Genomic DNA, 21,018 nt, shown 5'->3' with positions numbered 1-21,018 from the left:
AGAGTTCATAAATTTGAAGGTAATGGGTCAGTCGACGAGTGCAGGAAAATGGTCGGACTATCTATGACTAAATTTGAGTTTGAAAGCTAGGGATTCAGATTTTTCAAATTTTACAATTCCTTTGAGATCTATCACGCGGAAAATGGCCCTTTCGGTAGATTTAACGTATTTTTTTCCTAGTACCAAACTATGCACTTTTGCCCCTTGTTTTTCTATCCGTGATATTGAGAGAGTACTGTAAAGTTGTGGAGATGATAAGTTGAGTGAAAATATAAAACTTTGCGAGGACACCTTATAAGGTTCAGATTAGTACCTCATCAAAGGGAGCTCATCAGGAGACGCTCGTAGTATATACGTTCATAATCACTAGTATCTAAATGTCACAAGGCTTTGCCATCGATATGCCATTATTTATAGGGACCATGTCAGCGAGATTAATTGTTCCTAATGAAAGCCTGTTTCATACAAACAAAAGCCAAACTTTACTAGCCTGTGTAAACATTCCGCGATTGCTATAGCACTAATTAAAAAGATAAATTAACTTTTGCAACAAAAAATAGCCGATTGCCCTTCCTGCAGTACATCATAATCACAGCAGGTATAGAAGTTCATTATGATTTGTACATGCTCCTTAGAAATTTGAAAATGAAATCAGACAGGTATTACATACGTGGAAAACTCTAATTAGACCAGTCAAATTCTGAATATAGTAAAATATCATGCTTTTAAGCACGGTTTATTTTGTAAATTCAAGAAACAATAAACATAGGAGAGGAACAAAAAATTTTGAACCTCTAACATTTTGTTTTTTGTAACCAGCAAAATACAGTAAGTAAAAGTGACATAATATCTCTGTCTCTCTGTCTGTCTATCTGTCTGTCTCTCTGTCTCTGTCTCTGTATCTCTGTCTCTGTCTCTGTCTCTGTCTCTCTCTTTCTCTCTCTCACCAAAGATGTGAAATGAGCGTAGCCAAAAGTACTACACAAAACATTTACAACTTATACGAGCTTAACATTGTACACATCAGCAAAGTATTTGAAAGGTTCTGAAAAAACTGTTCAAAAACACATGATTGGAAGATGATTATAGCCGTCGGCAAGGTGATTCTCTGATAAATCTTGTCTCAATAAAAGTCGATTCTTAACATGCCATGGGCACATTAGTGAGAAATGGTACTTGCAGGTACCTATTATATTACATTGGTAAATATGCGAACAGATATAGCAGGAAAAGATAATAAATGATAATAAATAATAAAAATTTGAAATATTTTTGTAATATTTTAGTAATAGGTAAATGAATAAATGAATTATTAAAAAAATGAATAAAATAATTCAAATATGAATGAATAAATGTGTTATTAATAATCAAGTGATCGATTATTTTATTTATTAATTTGTGTACGCATAAATAAAGAAATAAATTATGAATGAGTGAATGAATGAATTAATTGATTTTTTAATTTACAAATTGATTGATTCAATTTTACGTCTTGAAAATTGCACTTTTTGGTACACGATTTCAACACAAGATTTGCGTTGAATGTATATTTGATTGAGAAAAACTGGTCTTATTGTACATTGTTGTTTTGCAAATATACTTCTAATAAGCGTGAAAGTACAAAAATATATTACTCTTTATATATTTACAAAGTATAACTTCAAACATTGTATTATTTACAAGAAATATTGCTCACTTCATCATAGAAGGAATGTTGTTCTACATGCTAGGGTCTGACTAAACCCAATGTACAGTTGTTAAGTCCTCCTCGTCATCTGAAGGCAGCCTTTGCTCCGATTCAGCTAGTTTCACACCGTACGGTAAATCTAGATCGGTGAACATGATTTCTGGTCTTCTAAAACCCTGTCAAAGGGAATTAAGATTATTGCAATGGTAGCAGTTAAGAGAGTTCCTACATTTAATTATGATTTTATTCTTCAATTTTTTGGTGAGAGAAAGATGTTGTGAGACATTTCCATTATTTATTGACAATTCTAAGAGAGAATGACACTATTACTAAATCACTACATAAATTGACGAACTCACGAAAAAAATAAATGACTTCACAAACGAAAAAAAATGAAATGCAAGAATAAATAATGCATGAATAAAAGTAAATAAATAAAATAAATAAATGGTATATATTATATATATATATATATATATATATATATATATATATATATATATATATAATAGAAATTAAATATATCCGTTTGCCTATGACATGTCCAAAATTAGCAAATATAATTGCCATAAACAAGCGGGACTGACGTACTTGATTGCTTTGATACACTGAAAAATTGGCACCAGGAAGAGTACTGCCTTGTATGTCGTTTTTCCATCCATGTGGTTCATGAAATGGTTCTTCTTGCACGCCTGCATGACAAGAGGGATTAAGAAATACAGTTTGTCGTGACGATCCCTCAAGGTTGTTTTGGCGGCTAAACGTTTATCTCTGTTCAAGATGTATTTCATTTTGTGCCACGTAGTTGGCACATCCGTCGACATTTTTTAGGTAGATTTGATGCGAGATAAATCATAAAAATCTACTAATTGACCTAGGTTCGGAAATAAGTTGCTATGAAGTCGTCTTTTAAATACTGTAACAAGCATTCCCATGCTAAGAAAATAGTTATTGTGAAAATATGGTGTCCTATAAAACATCATGACATTATCGGCTTCGCTGTATTTATTTACAACAAAATCGTTTGCTGTGTAGATGGAGTGTGGGTAAAAATGACACAATCTAACTGAAAGTGGAGGCAACGCGCTGCATGATGGAAACTGCGCCCTCAAGGTAAATTAACAAACGACGGGAATTGTAACTGTCAGGGAAATCTCCATTATCTTTGAGACATAAAATAACCATATGGATGTCTCTAATTCTGATACCAGACAGAATGATAGACATTTATCAAAAAAATAACTGCTGTTTGTAGATTTTATTTTCAATGTGTGCTTTCCATTATTACTGAGGAGTATGGGTCAGCCTGTTGTAGTATGACCCTAGATGACCTTTCAACGAGCAAATGCCAGACTTGCTGCTATTAGGTCAATAAGATGTATACCTAATAGCTGATTTATTAGAAGGTAGAGCAAAGCAAACATTGGTATTCATATGCTGCCAGGCAACACAATGAAAACACACATTCTTGCCTCACTGTTCGGCTCTCAGCTGTTTGATAAAATTTTCAGTACCCGACTGTGCATTCGTAAAAACAAATCGAGTGTCGCGTGTATAATTACCGTTTTGGAAGCTCGGCGAATTTGGTGTTATTACATCTGCCTCTTGACTCTGAAAGGGGAAAAAACATCAAATGTAGTGAGAAGCAGCGTAACTAAAGTCAATATGGGAGGCTCTGAGCAGCGGAGGGCAGGCGTTTGTTTGCTCACGTGTCTGTGAACGTGAGGGCCACGACGTGCCTAACAATGCTCTCAGGTAGCATATCTGTAAACTGTGCCCTGTACGCAAAGTGACAGATAGCTTCTGACGTTTCCCACTGCTATCGATATTATGTTATTATTGTTATCGATAAAAATACTGTTAATTACAGCGGCGACATCACAAGTTACATCATCCGAAATTTACCCGACCTCTTCTGTATACATATAATAGGCCTATGTAACAAATGTACAACTTAAATTCACAGTGACGGAAAATCTCTTGCCGGTAAAATTGCGCAAGCTAAAAAGACGGCCACCATTAATACTTGGATTCTTGCCAAAGTATGTACAGTAAGAGGCTCTCGAAATTTGATAATTAGTTTGGGTAACCCTGTATCAGGCTGGAATTGTCGAATCAGTTAACATATGTTGACGTGATTACAAAGCACATCATTATTACAAAAGCTTAAAATAAGAAAGTTTTTTTTTCTTTTTGACTGAATGTGACGTTTGCCAGTTTTCATAAGCTACAAATTTACTACATTGAATGACAGAAAAGCAGAAAATTAAAAAAAAACAAGAACAATAATAAAACATCATTGCTCTTACGTTTCTTTTAAAATTTGTTTTGTGATCTTTTGCGTACACGTTCTCAATGCCTTCGTGGTCATCTGCGCTCTTCCTATCCGCCTTGGAGGGGTCGCCCTCGTCGTCATCTGCAGACGTCGACTGGGCAGAGTCCGTAGACGGTGGTCTAAATGAACTGAATGTCGTCTCTTCTGTGGGATAACAGGGAAAATACGACTTGGGAATCGTTGCAAAATAGACATGCTTGTCATGTGTGTTGCCTTTAGTTGGCACCGGCAGCATAACGTATCATTACTAACCCAGGGAGTCAGCACGGGTCCGATTAGAAGGAATACAGAAAATAGTTAAGTGTCATTTATTCCCCGCTAACACTGTAAATGCTGGACAAGGCCCCACGTCGCTGGTTAGCGGTGCACCGGCCAGCTAAAACACTGGTGAAAATACGGAATATCCAACACATGTCTTTGTGGGTGAAATGTGCCACCAAATGGGTGACCATTTTATGAAAAACTGTAATTGTAAAATAGTTAAGTGTCGTGCACCTTTCCCCGAAAATCCTTCTTGTACATACTTTGATGGTTTTCTTTTATACACTGATTTACAAAATTTGTCCATGCGTGATACCCGGATATCAGATGTTGAACTGACAAAACCAACGTGTCCTTATTCGTTTTCTAATGACAGTTTTCTATTCTCAGCCTGAAGTAGTATGCGGTGCATAAATCACGACAGCATTGCCCGTAACATTACATATTACATGATGACCTGGGATTACCTGTATAGCGGACGATGTCCATATCGTAAGACGTGCCGTCTGGTTCAACCCTCTGGAATGTTACGTTCTCCGTTGTTTCCATTGTTTCTTCGCGTGACCTATATTTTGATTGAATAATCACGCAGGTAAAGCGATCAGCTTACGAACATTCCAGACGATAATAAATTAATTTGGGCAAAACAATACATTCGGTGCGCGTACTTCGATTGGAATAAATTTTAGTGTTTTCTGATCAATGAAATCATATATCAATTAGCGTAAGAAGAACTAGTGGCGATATAGTGTTGAAAAATCAAATCAGACCAAACATTTTCTAAACAGCCTTACCGATTAGAATAAGATATAACTTACTCGTACGTAAAAGTGTGATCTGCAATACAAACAGACAAAAAGAAATGTTGGGTAACATTGAGAGCAAATCATCTAATAATAAAAAAGTTAATAGGTATACCATATGGATGTATATACTTATCATGTGGATCTGAAGATGCAACTTACCTAAACTGTGTTCATTCGTATTCTTCGGTCGGCGTTTTCGACACCATATGACGACGATAATGATGACCGCAATGAGTATAAGGGGAACCAGGACTGAAGTGGTTATGATGGCGACGAGCGGCTCTGATACATTGTCTGATGGTAAAAAAATTGGAAAGTATACCGATAAAAATCCTACTTGCACCTCTGAAGTGAAATAAGGCAATGCAGCATGTATGTATGTATGTATTTCGTATGTATACGGCTAGTTTTCGATCGGGTTCGAACCCACAACATACGGCATCAGTCGCCTAGCGGAGAGGCCACAGACAGAACCGCTCGGCTAAATCCCCACTCTCAAAAAAGAGCGGTTCAATAGCCGGCAAAGTTGTTACATTTTTCTGACTGAGACCGCTCCACACGTTGTAGACTTCGTGAAGCACTCACGGACGTACGCTCACTATCACACATCGCACACACAAACTTTATCGAAGCTTTATATGTATGTATGTATGTATGTATGTATGTATGTATGTATGTATGTATGTATGTATGTATGTATGTATGTATGTATGTATGTATGTATGTATGTATGTATGTATGTATGTATGTATGTATGTATGTATGTGTGTATGTAGCTTTACCTTGTATAAAAGAACAAAAAGACAAATATTGCTTATTAGTTTTAACCTTTGACAAAAGGTGATGTGCCAACTATACAGAATAGGAAATAAAAAAAAAAACATTTCATATTTTTAAACGTCTCCCATTCCACAGCGAAATTCATTGTAAATTGGTGTTTAATTAAAACACGATTGGATCTTATTCGGAATAATTGGATGGTGAACTAATGTCCGTTTAATCTGCAAATGTAAGCTCATCTGCTTTACTCTTAAAGCAATGCACTTCCGTCTTCTGAGTCATTTGTAATATTTCAACATTTAGCGATAGGGCACCCAACGCTTTTGACAAATAAGAAAAAAACATAAAAGATCCAATTATCCCACATAGTTCCAACCTTGTTGTAAGAAGAGAATGATTACTGCATTCACGTTAAGAATGGTTATTAAATGATATTTTACTACAGTATTCATTGCAACTATCAGGTTAAATGAACTTTAAAATGTTCAATCAGAATCGTGGAATCTGATTAAAATCAGACGGAAAACAAGAAGAAATAACGCCACTGAAAGATGTACTTGCCTGCGATAAGTTCAATGATCGTTGTTGATTGGCGATCACCAGTGACGTCATCTGCGTTGGTAGCTTCACATACATATTCACCATAGTAGGTACTGTCGGCAAGTGTAATACTGAGACTACTTGTAACCACGTTGCCTATTGGTTGATGGTTTCTGATCTCGAAATTGTCATCCTCGTCGCTGATTTCTCTGTCATTGGTATCGAACCATTTGATTGAGGGCACAGGCATTCCATGAGCAGTACAGTTAATGTCAACAACCTCACCGATCTCCACCTTTAATTCGGTTTCGTTACTCGGAATAAGGCGTGCTGAGTCTAAGATATACCAAAAAAATAATCGTTTGTGCTTTGACAGAAATCATAATTTATAAAGTATCACTGGGTAGATATCTGGTTTATTTTAGTCGACGAAATTTGATGTCATCCACCAAAACATTACCGCTTATATTTAGACTGTAATAACTGCCTATACACTCATGCTAACAACGTTTATGTCATCATGATATATCTTGAGTTCAGTTCGTCTTAAAACATATTGAATGAAAAAACAGACAAACAAACACTTTAACACAAATAAACACTTACAATAAACAACCAATTCCGCCTCAGTGGCTGAATATTCTTCACTGTCATCGTGAAAGATAGTGAATGCTCGACACTGATAAGATCCAGTGCTTTGAGGACTGATATCGTTGATTCTGTGGTGCAATTCTTGACCATCGTCCATTGCAAGAGGCATGCCTTCAAAGATCAGCTCTATTTTATGCGAGTCAGGATTTCCGTCTGAAGCTTGGCAGTGGATATCGACGTCATCACCTTCGTTTATTCTGGATGGAAGTATCGTGATATTCACGCTGGATAAATCTGGAAAATGATTGATTATTGAAAGATTCAAATAAAAAAAGAAAGCATTAGTCACGATGGCCACCAGCTTATTCATATATGTATTCATTACAATGAATCATAGACTTTGAGGAAATAAACACTAACATAATTTTATGGAACGAATGAAAGAACATCATAAGCAACGTTGATCATTGGCAATTATACCTCGGAATGTTGTTCAGTTTCAAACAGGTGATGGTTTCACATCGCCTCAAAATTACTGGGCTCACGTGCACCCATTTATGGAAACTGAATGAGCTATGACTGGCCACTCAAAATATTGAAACTTATTGAGACTTTCGTTGTAAATCAGGCGAAGCTTATAAAGTCTTAATTCCGGGCGCAGAACGTGATTGACTTTAGTCTATTGGTCTCCGAGGGGAGGGACACGCTATGAACTTACTTGAAAACGCATTAGACCAAACCGTTATCTTGAAGGAATGCCATTTTTTTCTGAAAAACTTTTCTATGTTTCTATTTTTTATACTCGCTGATACATATATCAATGTTTCTTATTTACAAGTGTATCGCAAACTGAGCCACCTTACTTATCATGTCCGGGTCAAAAACTAAAATTTCAGAGTTTTAAATAATTTCTGACGACTCACATTGGACTCCAAGATACACGATACCCTGGTCAGTAGCATTAGTGTTGTCATAGAAGACTGTAGTCACTGTACACGTATAGTTGCCAGCGTCGTCTCGAGTGACGTCATCGATAGCATATGTGGATTCGTTTGCTAGCAGTACATCTTCGTAGAACCATTGGAATTCCGACGGATGTGGATTGGAGTCAACATGGCAGCTTAAAATGACAGTGTCTTTTTCCTTGGTTTCGATTCTCGAGTTATTTACTTCTGGAGGGTCTGTAACGTAATGTTAAGTAGAAATGGTCAAGGGAACGACAAAATAGTTTGGCTCTTCCGCTCGTATTTTCCAAAAAGATTTAGTGGTATTAATGGCTAATAAATGCAGAAGTGTTTTGTTGAAGAAATGTACAAGTAAAATATGCTCAACACATCGCGTGTCACATTTTCATATTTTGCGGAAGCTTTATTTGTTGTCAGAATGATGAAGAAAATGTTTGATATACTCCCCATGAATAATGTTTTATATATCAAATATTTTCTTGCTGTGCGTAATGACAAATATTGATATTGACATACAAAGTTTAGTACGGACGAGTATGCATTCGTGAACAATTTCATTGTATAGTGTACAGAATGTATTGTGTTTTTATGGTTTATCAAAACACACTTTATAGAAAAGAACTAATTATTTTCTTTCACAGAAAAAAAATAATACAATTACTACAGGTATGGCCAAAAATTAAGACTATATTCATTTTGACTTACTATCCGGAGACAATTATTCCCTGATGGTGCCATATGCCAGGGGATGAATCGTACTTACACTGCACGTCAAGGAATGTTACATTGCTGCCCGTGCCATACGTTCCGTCGTAGTAGGTGTTACTTGCCGTGCAGGACTGGTCGCCGTGTAAATCCCGTGTTATGTTGGTTATTTCAATCGTCGCGTTGCTGAACATTTCACCGTTTGCGAGATACCATGTGTAGTCGACATCAGACGGGTTTGCGTCGATTTTGTGGCATGTGAGTTGAACGCTTTCGCCGATTTTACACGCGACTTCGGGCGGCACTGCCACAGAAGGGGGAACTGAAATAAATGATTAACAAATGTCAATGGTTGAACCGACGAACGGCACGGCTACTAAAGGTCTCATTTCTTGGTTTCTGTGGAGACGAGGTCAGATCCCGTAAAATATGGTTGACCTTTGATGCACTCGAGGCTTAACAAGCACCAAGGCGTGCTAGTCGACAACAACCCTGTTAGTCACAGCAAGAAGGGTGTGATCAAAATATTTATAGTAACACCTTTTGTTACAAATGACCCATAAAGTGTCGCTATGTCATTGAGGCTTTAAATTGAGCAATATCATAGAGTTAGATGGTTATTGAACATCGAAAAGTGCAAAATATCACAATATAATGCAGTAGGGCAACAGCCTGAGTTTCACGGGCCAGTCACACAGAAGGATTTCCACATGCTGGGGGAAGATTATTTTGTACATTTTCACTTACACTGTACATCAAGAGAATGAATTTCCTCCGAGGAGCCTGTCGAGTTATCCCAGAACGTATTGTTTGCAAAACACTTGTAGTCCCCTCGTTGATCTCGGGACGCGCTATCCAGCAGTAGCGTTGCATCAGCAGTCGTGTCACCCGAAGGGTGTTGCCAGTAAACTGTGGCTGCCGGGTTGGCATCCACATCACAGAATGCTTGGTAGTTTCGCCCTTCGACTACTACACCCTCTGGTCCATTCCTGATGACGATCGATGGTCCATCTTTTAACAACAATAGTGTAAAGTTGTTGTTGGTATTTTGATCAATAATATTAAACAAACTCATTCAATAGCACAATATGAATCCACTTTTGTGACCTAAAGTACAGGTAGCCCGTACAAAGTATACGCTAAAGCTATTTTGAACTATTAAGTTTTACATATTTTCAAACTATCGCCTCTTTTGATTAACCTTCATAGTCTACTCCCCTAAACGTTGTTGACAATACAAAATTTGACCCACTAACACAAAAAATGATATCTTATGAGTATGTAAAAATTGTTCAATACCGGATTAATGTTAGCTTTCAAGTTTAATTAAAGCGTCAAATATTGAAGTTTGCTCCAAATACACACACTGTACAGACAAACACAAGGCTAATCACAATAACGTTACTTGGAGTATACTAATTGTTGATCAAAACATGAGTCATGATGTAAACTCACATAGAACGATTCTGAGCACTGTTGGCTTGTAAATAGATTGTCAATGTCAACACGGGACAATGAACTTTGTACCTAGCATACTGGATTAAAGCCTCCCTCAGCGCAATATTTTGTATGTTATTGCTGCATATCATTTTGTACTGTAGAATGTTTTCAGTGATGTTTTTAGGCTTTCTAACTTATCTTGGACTTCTTTGGATTTAGTTTCAAAGCATGGAATTAGTATTAGCGATTTACTATATAGTATTCATGGCTCCTTAGAGTATTTACGCTTTACATTGACACATGCACTCGAACACTTCATTCACAAATCACTAAATCAACATTTGAACCTGATAACGCGTCCCTGTCAGCGTGTCAGGAGGGTCAAATTGATACAATGTGACATTCCGTGATAGCCGAGACCTGCCTAAAGAACCCGTCTGGTGCAACTAGAAAGAATAGTTAGTTCAAAATGCACGATTGTGTTTATTAACGCTTTAAAGTAGAGTTAACATCTCTACTTACATTGAACTTCTATAATTATCTCTTCTTTACACGAAGGCAATGGAGGCGGCAACGTCACGTGTCTTATGTAGCAATCGACCACCGCTCCGCTTTCAGATCTGTTGAAACTATATTTCCAATCTATCTTGGACGAATTAGTCTCCACTGACGTGATGTCCCCATCCATTAGCCACAGTAGTTCTCCAGGGGGAGCACCCCTATCCGCACTGCAGGTGAAGACCACCTCTTCTTGCTCTTTCACTGTGGCACCGGGACTCACAGTACAGTCTAACCATTTTTCTGGCATATAACACATGAAGAAACAGAACATTTTATAATCTTAAAACTTTGATTGACACCCGCATGTTGCCTCAAGGATTAATGTCCCATCTAAATATTAGTATTAGCAGTCATTACGACACGTTTAAACTGGAATACTAAATTATGTTGTTGTTGATTTTTCTTTATTGGGTGGTGGCAGGATGGGGCATTGTCTATCCTCTTTATAGTTGTGTGTATTTATGTTCCTCTCTCTTGTGTATAGAACAGATTAGGCACGGCGAGACACAGCCGTAATTTGTGTGTCTGTGCGGTCTCTAGTCCACTGTGCCGGGAGCGACTGGGTACAACACAACCATCCTTTAACCGTCCGCTATGTTTCGAAAGTTGTCAAACTTTCTTCATCAGTCCCCTCAAGTTCATTTTGCCTGGATAAATCGTGTGAAAGAATTGATAGATTGTGTGTATTTCTATGTGATTCCCCCTTGACGTCTGTTCTGTCACTCTGGAAACTAGGATGTCTAATTTTGTTCTACTGTGTTCAGGGTAAGCTCAGTGTCCGTATTGTCTTTACCAGTTCGAAAAATAGATATTTGTACTCGTCAACATGTTTTGTATCGTACGTTTATGTTATAAGGTTGTATTTTTCTCTGTTCTTGTGTGTTGCAAACATTGCGTGCTATCACTTGAGTTTGTTTTACCTCTCCTTATTATGTAATCAACAGTGAGTGGTATGTCATTCCCTTCTTTATCTAACTGTATGATTGGTATCTCACCGTTTTCTGATAGTGTGTTCTCAATGCTATGCCTCCGACGTGAGATGTACTCTGATCTTTGTTTTGAAGGGGAAATTATGATGAATTTGAGGTTGCCGTTTGTATCGATGTTCACTTTGATTTTATCGTGTATGACGACATTTTGTCGATGTGATGTCCATTTCGTTCTCTGTTTCTGTGTCATCTTATGCTGGCCTCCGTATTAATTTATTGATTTTATGTTTGGCATAGTAGTGTATTATTTTTGGCCCACGCGGTGGGCGTAGCCCACCTAAGTGGGCCAATGTCATAGGTTGGCGTTTGTTAGTCTGTATGTGTGTCTGTAATATGTATGTCTGTCTGTCTGTCTGTCTGTCTGTGTGTGTGTTATGGATTTGTATCGTCGATATCTCTCAAACTCATTCATCAAATGTCATGAAATTAGGTACACAGAATCTTTAGGATGGAAACTAGATCTGACAAAGTTTTTGGGGTTGTTGGTTGCATAGTTCAGCAGAAATTAATTTTTGAAGTAATATTTTGACTTATTTTTGCTCATTTACATAGCAAGGGAGGATGCACTAAATTATGAGGAGTGGGGCACAGAGGACTTGGAAATAGTATTACATGACTAGGGTTTTTAGCTTGTGTGTTCATTCGAATGAGCTTTTGTGCTACTGATGTTTTAAATTCTCTGTGTATATCTCTCTTTGTGTTTGTCTGTCTGTCTGTTTGTTTGTCTGTCTAAGAATTATGACAAAGAATGACACTGTCCATTTGTGTATGCAACTAACTTTCCTCATCACAGATATATGTCTGCATTGACCTGACCAAAGTTGACAAACCTTGCGAAGTAAATTGAAAATACTCTGATATAACAGTAGTCTAAGTGGTTTAGCATTTTTGCATTACAATAACTAATTAACATATTTAAGAGACTTTCCTACTAAGGAATATATATCAGTATTGTCTTGACCAAAGTTGACAAAATGCCATGTACATTTCATTACTACAGTGGTGAAATACATGTCTTCTACATGTAGTATTTTCGATATAAACATAAGGTATGAAGTTACTGATCCAATAACAAAGATGCCACCTATTTAATATATTAAAACTTATGAAAAAGTACCGAGTCAGCACTTTTGCATCAGTGGCTTCTCAAAGGAAACCCTACAACTATGATGTTGTCTTAAATCAAGCATGGTGACATGGTTTTATATTTTTCAACAAAGCATCTTTCAATGAATCATTTGTGGAAATACCAGAAAATTGCCTCTATTCCTAGTATGTTTTCGAACATTTCTATACGCAATCCTATGCCATGAGTAATTTTGCATAGCCTCTTGTAGTCTACTTATTCTACCTTAGGGTAGCATTAACACACGGTACAATAAATTATCCACAATTCAGTTTGATTTGTACACACAACGTTAGAATGTTTATAACTTTTTATCGTTATGCCTGAAAGCAGTAATATAAAACCTCTAGATGTATAATTAATTACATCTATTAAAGTATGTTTACATATATCTCTATAAATTTCAAAGAAATCATTAAATAACCATACAAGTCATTCTGCAGGTACTATAAATGCCAGACTTTTGGGTAGTAAGTTATGACAAACTGAAGGGGTCATTCTCTGAAAAGTCAGCATGTAAATTTCTTTTGTCTTTCTGCTTGGAATAAATCAATATCCATTTGTTTCACAAAATACCGTAAGTGCAACTAGTCTCCCTACTTTCCATCACCTTATTCTGTATTGCTGAAGACACAATCAGTGGAAAAATTTACAAAAATGCTATCTTCTTTCTCAATCAAGCACATTTTTCTAAATCATTTGAAATAGGATTTTAGAAGAAAGGTGTCCATAAAAGTACGTTTTCAGAATTTAAAAACCAGTCTGTGAATATATGTACACATGGGAGACACAGTAGACCACTGAGGAGTTTCCGAGGGTACCAATCATGATGGGAAATCTCCAGTACTGTGTAACAGGCTGATGAAACTTTTATTTAAAAAAACAAACATCAAAATAAGGAAATTGGTGGCAAGGTCCTATGGAGACAAAAGTTATATAGAGTATTAAAAACCCCACCCTTTAGTACTAAGGGTCCAGCCCTAGATCACGTGCAACATCAAGTGCGCAAGCGCATAGTCAATGTCGTCATGAACGCAGTTGATCCGGATCCAAGGCCGACATAATGTAGGCTACTGGCAACCGTGATCGGTATGACTGTTGCAGAGGGACGTATTTAACGTAGCTTTCTTTGAGAACCATACAGTTATATGTTGTTGATATACAGCAGGTAAGTTATTTTATGGCTTTTTCAGAGTGTTACGAATCATGTCTGATCACAGGACTGCAAATAAATAAGCATAGATATAGCTCCGATAACTTCTGCCAACTGCCGTACGCGTTGCCCTTTCCCAATTGACGTTTCGCTCGACTGAAAGTATCTCTATACAGTACCCCTTTCTCAATACAGATTTAGCCTTATGCTTATAGATTGCCCAAGGCTCCAAAATAAAAGTGAGTTTGTGTGATTTCATTTGAATGTTTACGCTCCAGTTTTCAGTGGAAAAGTCGATCGGCTTTTTTCTCGTAGCTTTGTAGAATGTAAATAAGCATGAGAAAGATATGGTAGAGCAGTTACCCAGTTCATCTCTCTCTCTCTCCTCTCTCTCTCTCTCTCTCTCTCTCTCTCTCTCTCTCTCTCTCTCTCTCTCTCTCTCTCTCGTCCAGCATACCATTTTCAATGGTGTTATTTTATTTTATTTTATCGACATAAACACAGTCCCTTCACGAGGGGCAGTGACATGTACCGGTGCGCGTGTAAGTCCTTGCGCTCTGTGTTTTTTATTCCTGCCGTGTTTCATATCACACACGCACAACTTGAGTTGCTAAATGTTTGCGGTCTTATAATAGTGTGAATCGAAGGATAAACGTTAGATGAAAGCATTGATGGTGAAGTGATAGTGAAATTCAAGCAATATACTTTGGCAGTCTGTCGTCTACAGGACGTGTGATGAACGCGAAACCCACATTGGCAAACCAGCTGCTCGTAGCAGCAATCGCCTACGCCAAAACAAATTCCTAAGTGACAAGTTTAAGATTTGAGTCGAAATCAAAATGTCGACAACAGTTAAAAGATGAAAACTTCGATACTGACATTTTTGTTAAATGTAGAGGCCGAGAGCAACTCTGTAACCGCTATCGCTTTTTCCCGATGAAACTTACAGGCAAACTATTACCCTTGCGTACTGAACCATCCAAGAAGCTGCAATCATAAACGTATGAAAGACGTCCATTCTGCAAGTGAAATTCCACTATTCAGAAAGTTGCAATGTTAAAAACGACAGCAAAAACACGATTGAGTTTATGTAATGTTTAACACAACATGAACCACGGATTGAAATACTGATCACTTCAAGGCCAAAATTTGCATCGTAACTATGGAGACACGCAGCGGTTCGTTTCTGGGTAAAACAGACTGAATTCCGAGAACGCGGCAACTATTATCTAAACGCTGCCAATCACAGGATTTGTCAGCTACGTGAAATTTGTAAAATTTGTTAACTTTGATACATTTATCTGTCAATCATTACTGAATGCATCAAAACACCGATAGCCGTCCCGGGGTCATGAACATTTACGAATGAACAACAACTCTGTAGCGGATCAATTTGACAAAATGAATGGGCCGGAGACCAGAACGGTGTCTTATATCGCCCAAGTGTCCAGCCGTATGTCTTAATTGTCTTGCAAGATTGGGAAATTGTCGATAGCTGTTCGTTATATTTTTTTATTTGTTTCGTATTTTTCGTGTAGCCTGATGTTCAAATAGGACTCTAAAGTTGTATAACGTAACCATGTGAATATCATCGAAAACAGACTTTGTTTTAACGCATGACTTTTGAAGACTTTGTATAGCCAATGGGCATCATGATCTTTGAACCATAGTTCTGTTCCCGCTGGTATGGGGTATAAAAGCTAGGTTTTATCGCGTTTTGTTTAGTTTTCGGTTTTCTGGGTTTTTTTTTTTGTTTTTTTTTTTTGGTTATTCCGTGTAATGCACTTATCAGTGTTTTCCGCGGGGACGGGAGTGCAGAGAAATTGATCGGACATCGTATTCCGGCAGCTGCAAATTTGATCGCTGACGCCCAACAGGTGGGGATTTGACAATGTCGCAAAATAGTAATTTTTGTTTAGTATATGATACAATACAGTGTTCGAAATAATCGGTGGCAATGGTGGCATTTGCCACCAAAACCTGTCAATCTGCCACCAATTTTTTTTTCTGGTGGTATTTTTCTACCACTAAATTTTGGGTCATCATGTCATCGATCCTACGGCTTGAATGAAGGAACACTGAAGGAAGACGCGTTGTCTGACGGCGGAAAAACTCATTAGCAAAATAAAACAAACTAATTGCGACATTTTGGCATGAATGAAAACATAGCGTGAATCCAAACTTGTGATTGGCTAATCTCCATATCGATGACAGCAGCTTTTGTACACTTGACATGTTGTTGCCCTCTGTGATAGCCGCATATGCAGTCATACGGCACAAGATAAAAGCATGTTGTGACATTTTGAAAACAAAGCAAAACCGCAGCCTGCGTGATTTAAATAATAATAAATACTTGCAATTCATTAGCCAGTACAGGGCTCAAAAATTCCTATCGCCCGACGCCGGGCCGTGGCTGGTGAATTTTGCGTTCGGGCAAGTATAAAAATCAATATGCTTCCCGTCCGATGGGCAAGTGCACCAGCGGTTGAATTAACTAAGCTCTGGACAATTCAAGCTTGAAAAGGTATTTCATTACGTCTGTACACGCCTACAATCATTTTAAGTCCTTCAACTCTGAGAATTTTTTTTTCTGAAAACCCTTGAAAATCCGCCCGACATCGCAAAATAATTGTTCTTGCTGTTGTAAAACACAAAAAGTCGTAAAATTAGAGTTTTGCGACATGTTCTCTCCAACGTACGCGGAGTCAACTGACTGTTTTCTATGTTTGCCGTAAAGTGGTATGCCCTTGACAGTGGTTGCCATTCTCTTTGTGCAAGTGTATGACGGTCGACTTCACTCGAGAGTGTAATTGCACCTTGCATTGTGCTTGGTAAATGGATGTAAACTTTATTTGGAGCCATGGATCTCGGCAATGCTTAGTGTGAAACGCATTAATCAACCCTCGGTTGAAAAAGTACAAGTTTACATCGTAATCGAAACGGGCTCAGTCGACCAAGGAGGCCACATATTGCAGCTACGTAGTGCGTGAGATGCAGACAGTTTCAAATTACGTGACCTTGGTTGTTAGGAATCGGCTCTCACTTAGAGAAAACAAATCTGCACTGAAGAGTAACGAAAACGAAACTTGAATCTGCTTTCTTCACGAATACATTTATCAAAATAAAACTTTGAAAGACGGCTGTGCTCAGTGAGTAAACGTGTAAACAGGTATAAGGGTTGCAGATGTACATGTGCGTATGCATTGGCAGATAAACACTAGCATAGTAGTTGTTTGTGATCTCAGCTTGATAATAAAGAGCAGCAGCCAGCCCCGGCAGCCAGCCAAGCACATTGTAAATTAAAGACATTATTTAATGGAGAAAATCTGAAAGTCACACAATCTTATTGATCTTATGCAAAGATTTAATGAAACTTTAATAAGGCAATGTATCAAAATTCATTTGATTGGACTTCTTGAAGTACATTGGTTATATTTACTAACACATTTATGATGACCATGTAACTCTGATTTAAAACTTGTACAAAATGAAATTCTGTACTTGGCCTATATGTTGAAAGTGAATGTGATATTTGTAACTTAATTTGATATGACTTCTAAGCTTCAGCAGCTATACTTACTTTAAGTCATGCTTGAAGTTTATGAGTATCTCATATTATAATTAGCTAAATTAAGCCATCAACAAAACTGAATGGAGTGAATTTGATCCAAGTTTCGTTTAACATATATGCTTTTGCTTAATGAGCATGCCATGAGTCATCATACTTACATTTTGCTATATTTTTTTGAATACATTTTTGAAAGTTTCATGAGTTTCCCATATCATAATTAGTTCATTTGCATATATTTGCATATATTTTGATATATATATCCCTTTTTCTCTCAACAGATTTCTGAAGGGCTGACCATAATTAATAACCAATTATAGCCCATGGCATTCACCTCCAGGGAGCACAGAAACGATAGTGAAAGATGTCAACTGTCAATCATACCAAATTCACTTACTTTGACTTGGTCATGTCATTGCTCCTACACAATTTGAAATGCATAACAGTCCAACAAAACAACCCATCTCGAATCATTCTTGTCACAACTCAAATTAATTCCAAAGTTGCACTTCAAAAGTTTTACTTTATCTAACTTTATTGTAATTGTTGTGTACATTCCTGAGTTTGTTCTTTGTCATTGTATAGTGTAACTTGAAAAATGCACATTGTTTGTTCATTTTATTAAAATTAATTGTCTTGCTTCATTTACTCTAGTAAAAGAGTTATTAATACTCATGTGTCATGTAATCATTGTCAATGGAAATATTTTGGTCTTCCATTATTTATATACGCCTGTGTAACTTCAGAGACCCCATGCTTGCTTTTATATCATAGGAATGCAAATTCTATTTGTTGTAAATTTATGTAGTGACAAATTCTATTATTCGATTAAACTTGCATTTTTCAACTATTTCCGCGTGGGCAACTTAAGTTTTACTTTGATTATGTTGAGACATGGCACGATGTAGGTACGGTAACTCTCCCTTTGAGTATGTGTTCGCCTTTAAAAAGGCCCTTTGGTATTATTGTCCTTAGGCCAACTTTACAGAATTATGAACGTTGTTCACAACGATTGCTGTATTGTATCGTGTTTGGCCGATTCAGTGAATGGGCTAGGACGTAGTATTGCTTTTCTTCTATCATCTACATCCAGGACGCCCTCCGTCTCTATTGCAGATCTTATACTGTTCGTTTTCGTCTAGACGTTTGTTCTATTCGTTCTCGGAGGGAGTGGGGTTACCGTCGATATCGCTTATCATGAAATACTAACAGTTACGTATACGTTCGTGTTATCTCGTTTGTATTGAGCGTTGGTGTTGCCTCTTATATCCCGCATTCATATCGCTTGGTTGGTTTTCTTGCTAGTCACAATTCATTGGCTGTTAAAAGCACTCTGGCCCTGCTTTGTGTGTTCTGATGGCATATTTTTGCAAGCTCAGAATCCTGTATTTGATGTTAGCGCTCTTAGTTTTATGTTCTGCAGAGAGTGATGTTTGTATTTTCTACGAATCGTGTGCATTGGCTAATCAGTGCATGATAGTAGGGACTGGTGCTTGCTGTTGAGTGTTATGCTTGTTTGTTTATGACGAGAGATACCTAAAAGTACACTTTTTAAGTAAACATTTGATTTAATCCTGCAGAGCAGGAATAAGTAAGAGTCATAATCAATAAAGGAAAACTACTGCACACATCGTTCATATTTTGGTTGGTAAGATCGTGTGCATTTTATGTTTCACTGTTTTGTGTATAAAACTGATCAGGTCCAGCGAGATACAGCTGGAACATGCGTGTCAGTGCAGTTTGTACTCGAGAGCGGGGAGAGACTGTACAACACTACGATCTTTCACTGTATGTTTCGAAAGTTGCAAAACTTTCCTCATGAGTTGCCTCAAGTTCATCTTCAGTGGATAAATTGTGTGAAACAATTGACAGATTGTATGCATTACTATGGGATTCCTACTTGAAGTTTGCTCTGTCACTCGGGTTGTCTAATTTTGTTCTGCTGTGTTCAGGGTAGTGTTCGTTTATTTTTTAATACTAGTTGAAAGATAGATATATGTGGTCGTCAACATATTTTGTATCGTACGTTTATGTTATAAGGTTGTGATTTTCGCTGTTTCTAGTTGTCTGTTGCTAACATTGTGTGGTGTCACTGGTCGACGAGTTATCTTTGACGCTTCTTATTATATAATCAATAGTGTATAGTGTTTTATTCAACGGCTTTATTTAACGGTTTGATCGGTATCTCAACGTTTTCTGATACTGTTCTCAATGCCATGTCTCCCTCCTTATTTTTTAGGTTATTTGGTTGTTTTCCATAAAAGTCCTAAAAGAAGTTGTTTGACGTTATCAAATTTGACTACATATTATAGGTAATCTTAATAAATATACAAATAACGGAGAAGACTAATAAATAAATAAATATTAATAAATAAATAAATAATATAATTAATTAATAAATTAATAAATATAAACACAAAAACCAAAAGACAAAAGCAAGCAAATTAATGAATAGATAAAAAATATATAATCACATACATAAATAAATAATCAAATACAGAAATAAAGCGTAGCAAATGAAAGCAGTACCATAACACTTATTGATTAAGGACAAAGTATATAAATATGTAGTTGTCAGTGAGCTTGCCAATGTTTCCCTCTGCGCTGATATCAGTATCAATTTCAATTCACAACTTTTCGGTTATGTCTAAACAGCTTGTCACGTTTAGGCTATCTTAACAGTGACTTACTGTTATTTCTGTTGTATATAGGACAGTTAATACTCACCAATGACGAATAACTCCGCTGCAGCTTGTAGAGGTGGGAACACGAACGCATCACACCTGTGTACTCCCTCTTGATCAGCTGTGGTATTAAATAATCCCATGCTGTACTTCCCTGTCCCGTACTGCTCTATCAGTTGATACCCTGGCACAACAACCGTGGCTCCATTCGAAATTTGAAATGACCGGGGTGTCACTTTGTGCCAAGAAAGTATTTCACCGCTCCAATTATCGAACGAACAATTTAATTGAGTGTCCTTTCCTCTCACTACGATCGTATCAACTGGCGTCACGGAAAAAGACAGAGCCCCTGTGTGAAAGAAATTAAGGTGGAATTCAGCACATATTTCAGCCCAATCAGAATATACCGTAGACACATTGCCAATAGTAAGGGACTCTACAAAAACTAAGCTTACCGCACCCGTTCATAGACATCGTAAACGATAACCAGTACAACATCACCGTTCTCTGAAGAGGAACACGGGGACGGAAATTGATATCTCGACTCCTTACCGCCATGTTTGATTTACCTTTGTACCCGGCTGTATTGCTTGGGTGGTTTCCTCAAATACAGAATTATATTGTTGCAAGGGATGGCGCCATCAACGACGTTATACGAAAATGACGTACCGTATCACATTTCACAGTACTTGGAAATAGATAAACAAAATTCTGAAAAAATACACTTTTGTATCCACACAACGCTCTATATAGCCCTTTTGTCAAAAGAAACTAACAAACAAACTATGGTATACAACACTCAGTTAAATATTTTAACACTTCGAGCT

At 37.3% G+C, this 21,018-nt stretch overlaps 1 protein-coding gene across 2 annotated transcripts; it reads right to left on the bottom strand.

Annotated features, from left to right (window-relative positions):
• Positions 1-705: 705 nt before the first annotated feature.
• LOC139129842 (B-cell receptor CD22-like) lies at positions 706-20,763 on the bottom strand. 2 transcript variants are annotated; one of them, XR_011551697.1, is made up of 15 exons: positions 20,647-20,760; positions 20,235-20,540; positions 10,633-10,911; positions 9,418-9,681; positions 8,729-8,992; positions 7,924-8,181; positions 7,016-7,294; positions 6,431-6,745; positions 5,249-5,383; positions 5,078-5,120; positions 4,751-4,848; positions 3,997-4,166; positions 3,250-3,298; positions 2,279-2,379; positions 706-1,863 (listed from the first exon to the last, which is right to left on the bottom strand). XR_011551697.1 is itself a non-coding variant. In XM_070695523.1 (15 exons), exons 1-15 carry the CDS (start codon positions 20,747-20,749, stop codon positions 1,738-1,740), a joined length of 2,766 nt encoding a protein of 921 aa, XP_070551624.1. In that variant the 5' UTR covers positions 20,750-20,763; the 3' UTR covers positions 706-1,737. The 2 variants fall into 2 exon arrangements, 1 of the variants encoding a protein (XP_070551624.1); XM_070695523.1 differs by having other exon boundaries at positions 5,102-5,120; positions 20,647-20,763.
• Between the last annotated feature and the right edge of the window lie 255 nt (positions 20,764-21,018).

This window comes from Ptychodera flava, chromosome 3 (assembly GCF_041260155.1).
Source record: "Ptychodera flava strain L36383 chromosome 3, AS_Pfla_20210202, whole genome shotgun sequence".
Taxonomy (NCBI): domain Eukaryota; kingdom Metazoa; phylum Hemichordata; class Enteropneusta; family Ptychoderidae; genus Ptychodera; species Ptychodera flava.
This window is presented reverse-complemented; position numbering and strand designations above follow the sequence as displayed.

Coding starts and splice junctions, on each gene's coding strand:
- LOC139129842 (XM_070695523.1), bottom strand. CDS start 20,749: ATGGCGGTAAGGAGTCGAGATATCAATTTCCGTCCCCGTGTTCCTCTT. Junction 10,912..20,234: donor AGCGGAGTTATTCGTCATTG/GTGAGTATTAAC, acceptor GTTATATGCCAG/AAAAATGGTTAGACTGTACT. Junction 2,380..3,249: donor TTCGCCGAGCTTCCAAAACG/GTAATTATACAC, acceptor CTTGTCATGCAG/GCGTGCAAGAAGAACCATTT.